At 40.0% G+C, this 1,485-nt stretch overlaps 1 protein-coding gene across 1 annotated transcript; it reads left to right on the top strand.

Moving 5' to 3' along the window:
* Positions 1-763: 763 nt before the first annotated feature.
* LOC143597499 (uncharacterized) lies at positions 764-1,159 on the top strand. Its single transcript, XM_077075987.1, has one exon. It carries the CDS (start codon positions 764-766, stop codon positions 1,157-1,159), a length of 396 nt encoding a protein of 131 aa, XP_076932102.1.
* Positions 1,160-1,485: the final 326 nt, after the last annotated feature.

Genomic DNA, 1,485 nt, shown 5'->3' with positions numbered 1-1,485 from the left:
GGCAACTCCCCTCCACTGTCACAACTGGTAATCTCTTTTAACCATAACCCCTCTCTATATCCATCTTTCCTTCATCCTTATACTCCCCTCTCTACAAAACTCTCACTTGCCACCTCCACTCGACGGCCGACGGAACCTACTAAACCACTCTTCCCCTTTCTTCTACGCAAACCCAACCAAACCAGTCCATTCCATCGGTCTCACTAAAGAAACCTACAACCCACTTGAACCTTTCTATTGTTTTTCCGACACCTCTGGCAACACCTTTTTTTCCGACCAACCATGTGCTTTCTCTCTGGTTTCCTTAACCTTCTAATAATAATAATAATAATATTTATAGTAATAAAAATAATAATAACCTTACTGTTAATAATATTATTAATATTAATAATAATATTGTTGTTGTTGTTATTATTATTATAATAGTAATACGTACATTTTCATAAACCATTGGGTGTTTTTTTAGCATCACCACCGCTTACATATTGTTGAATATTGTCACTATATGCGGGTGTTGCGCATTACATATTGCTAGTAATTGTGTGCTTGTGGTGTGGTAGCGTTATTCATTAATTATTGATTATTATCCATTGTGTATATTGTGTTGTCCATTGTGGGTTTTACATCAGTTCTCTTATCAAATTATTGGCTACTTGTGTGATTTTAAGCTATCTTGTGACTAGTTGAAACCATAGACCTTAGATGTTATGACTTTTCCTTGAAATCGTGTCCAAGGACGAGAGGTGTAGCCAAGGGAAAAGAAATGGGCTATAGTTTGCGAGTAGCCTCTTGGAATGTATGTACTCTTAATAGTAAATTGTGGGAGGTAGTTGATGCACTTAAAAGGCGTAGAGCACACATAGTGTGCCTTCAAGAGACTAGGTGGAAGGGGCAAAGAGGGGATGAGTGCAATGGGTATAATATGTTGTATTCGGGGTCAGATGGAGCCAAAAATGGGGTAGGATTTCTGCTGGCATTGGAAGTGCATAAGAATGTGGTTGAGGTGATTAGATACAATGATAGAATTATGGTGTTAAGATTAGTTTTAGGCGACGAGGTAGTGACAGTGGTCTGTGCGTACGTGCCACAAGTTGAATTGGGGGACGGGAGAAGAGAGATTTTGGATTCGTCCAGACATAATAGTGAGGGCCATGCCTAGTGAGGAGAAAATTTTTATAGGAGGTGATTTTAATGGCCACATTGGTAAGGACAATGATGCCTTTCAGTTGATCCATAGGGGTTTCGGCGTTGGGGTTAGAAATGACTCTGGTAGGGATCTCTTAGAATTTTTGCTGGCCCATGACTTGAGCATTTTAAGCTCGTTGTTTGGGAAGAGAGATTATCATTTGATAACTTTTAGTAGCGGGGAACATCATACACAAATCGACTACCTCTTGACAAGACGAGAAGATCGAAGATGGTGGTAGGACTGCAAGGTTATACCAAGGGAGACAACAGCGGCTCAACACCATTTAATGGTCGCGG

Source organism: Bidens hawaiensis, unplaced genomic scaffold, assembly GCF_021521415.1.
Source record: "Bidens hawaiensis isolate Kalapana, Puna unplaced genomic scaffold, B.hawaiensis_p1.1 tig00048383_1, whole genome shotgun sequence".
Taxonomy (NCBI): Eukaryota; Viridiplantae; Streptophyta; class Magnoliopsida; order Asterales; family Asteraceae; genus Bidens; species Bidens hawaiensis.
Note: the sequence above shows the minus strand (reverse complement) of the source record. Positions and strands in the feature narration are given on the sequence as shown.